General features: G+C 31.9%; 1 protein-coding gene across 2 annotated transcripts in view; it reads left to right on the forward strand.

Annotated features, from left to right (window-relative positions):
• LOC106461433 (triple functional domain protein-like) overlaps positions 1 to 2,142 on the forward strand; it is a 202,341-nt gene that overhangs the window by 122,150 nt on the left and 78,049 nt on the right. For both annotated transcript variants that reach the window (XM_022388406.1, XM_022388407.1), the window contains exons 22-23: positions 834 to 1,125; positions 1,513 to 1,628. In XM_022388406.1, coding sequence (XP_022244114.1) covers positions 834 to 1,125; positions 1,513 to 1,628 — 408 coding nt within the window. The remainder of the gene's footprint in view (positions 1 to 833; positions 1,126 to 1,512; positions 1,629 to 2,142) is intronic.

Below are 2,142 nucleotides of genomic sequence, written 5' to 3' on the forward strand. Positions count from 1 at the left end.
AAAAAAAAAAAATTGTAGACTTTATACATGCATTTTTTAATACCAAAAATTTATAAATGACTATACTGTTACCACAAAAATCTATTGTAATTTACCAGGTTTCCTAATTATGCTGTATTTTGGGTCTAAAAAAATCTAATTTCTGCTTGCAATGTAGTATTGATCATAGTATTTCAAACTCATCAACAATATACGAGCTTCTCTCTCATAAGTAACTTAGAAAGACTAACAGAATTACATAGAGGAAATGTAGAGCTTTCAATTGGTTATAAACTTATAGGTATAAAAAAGCAGACATAAATAAACAATTCTTCTTAAATGATGAAGTGGTGTGCAGAGCCAATATGGTGGATTCGATGAATATTATATCTTGGCAAATAGAAAGGTAGAGGAGGTTCTTGTTTTATATTATAACTTGTCAATATTGGAAATTTGAGTTTATAATTCGTATGAAACTATAGATGTTGTATTGTTGGCATCATAAAATGTAATCTGACCAAACCCACAAGATGACATATCAGTGTGACACACAAATCGATATTTAGCCATTTTTTTTATATTTACTTTCAAATTAAGAAATTAACTGATGTATAATACTAAAATATGAATTAAAATCTTCAATTAGATACAAAGTTCATTGATATACATTCATAAAATAGTAGTTCAATAAAATTTTGAATGTAAGTCTACAAACGTGATGACATACCCTCTGACCCCTAGCTACCTACATTGATAGGGTTAAACTAGGTTTTGGTAGTGTTACATATATCATGGATTATGACATCACCTGTTTATGGGCTTTGATACTATACTACTGGTTTTACATGTTTTAGGTTGGTTCTGTGCTGGACAGTCTGGATCGAGAATACAGGCGAGATGAGGACTGGTGTGGAGGGAGTAGTGGAACACCAGGAAGTGAGGAGGGAGATCAGGACAGTCAGGATCGAGTATCTCTGGTGTCACAGTACCTAACAAAACATCAGGAACAAAAAGAGAGGTTTCTTCGTGCTTGTACTCATGCCCGTCGGACTGCAGAGACATTCCTTAAGTATGCAGCACGCTGTGCCCAGTATTACTCTACTAGCAGTGATGCAAATCTAAGAGGACCTGAAAACAAAGTCAAAGGTTAGGCTTCCTATAACCATTAATGTTTTTATTAAAAGACCCATAAAGTGGCTTTTGGGTATGTGTAAGTATGTGGTGATTCTGTGGGTTACAGCATTCAAATCTTTGTAGCATAAACTAAAATTTGAACCTTATGACAGAGAGTGCATCAGACTAAAATTTATATTCGGTTTTTAATGTGTACTAGACCTTATGTTGTAGTTTCCAAACTGAAAGTTACTGTTTAGGATCATTTTTTTTCAAAGGAATTTTATTACAGTTCTATTAAACTCATGAATATTTAGTTGTTTGAAGTATAACCTTTTACCAGCTATGTTTATGCTTTAATAAATGTTTATTTCTTTGCTGTTTCTCACACTCTTATAATGTGTTTATTCTCATTCTCAGGAATCATGGATCAAGTGATGAAACAAGAAAATAGAGTTCTTGAATATTGGACTACCAGAAAGAAACGTTTAGATCAGTGTCAGCAGTATGTATTATTTGAGACGAGTGCTAGACAGGTACTTAAAATATTTTACAGAAATATGCAGATTTTTAGGTTTTTTTCCTAAATTAAAATTGATGAATGTAGTAATGCTTGGAGATGGCTTGAATGGGTAATGAAGAAAAACTTTAATATAAGTTTAACCTAACAGCAAATGTAGAACATTTCTTTGTTTAAAAGTACTGTGTTTTTAATAGATATACTCTGGTTTTTCGAGTTGCTATAATAGAAAACATGGAACAGTTTTTTATTGTGTTTTGTGAATCTGGTTTCCAATTTTCTTCCTGTTTCTCCGATGTAGAATTCTGGGCAGTTATTGCATGTTATTTTGTAAATGATGTTGGTATTGTGTGATTCTAAATCATTATTGTTTAGTAACGTTTTTAATTTAGTGCCGGGTTTTTAATATAATTTTACGTTGACAGGATCTTTGTGTTTAACGGCTAGTTTTGTCCAATTGTGGATAATTCTTGAGCTTATTTCAGGGAGAAAAGGTAAATTGTAATGTAATGTTCCATTGTTGGATTTGT

Source organism: Limulus polyphemus, unplaced genomic scaffold (genome assembly GCF_000517525.1).
Source record: "Limulus polyphemus unplaced genomic scaffold, Limulus_polyphemus-2.1.2 Scaffold958, whole genome shotgun sequence".
Taxonomy (NCBI): Eukaryota; Metazoa; Arthropoda; class Merostomata; order Xiphosura; family Limulidae; genus Limulus; species Limulus polyphemus.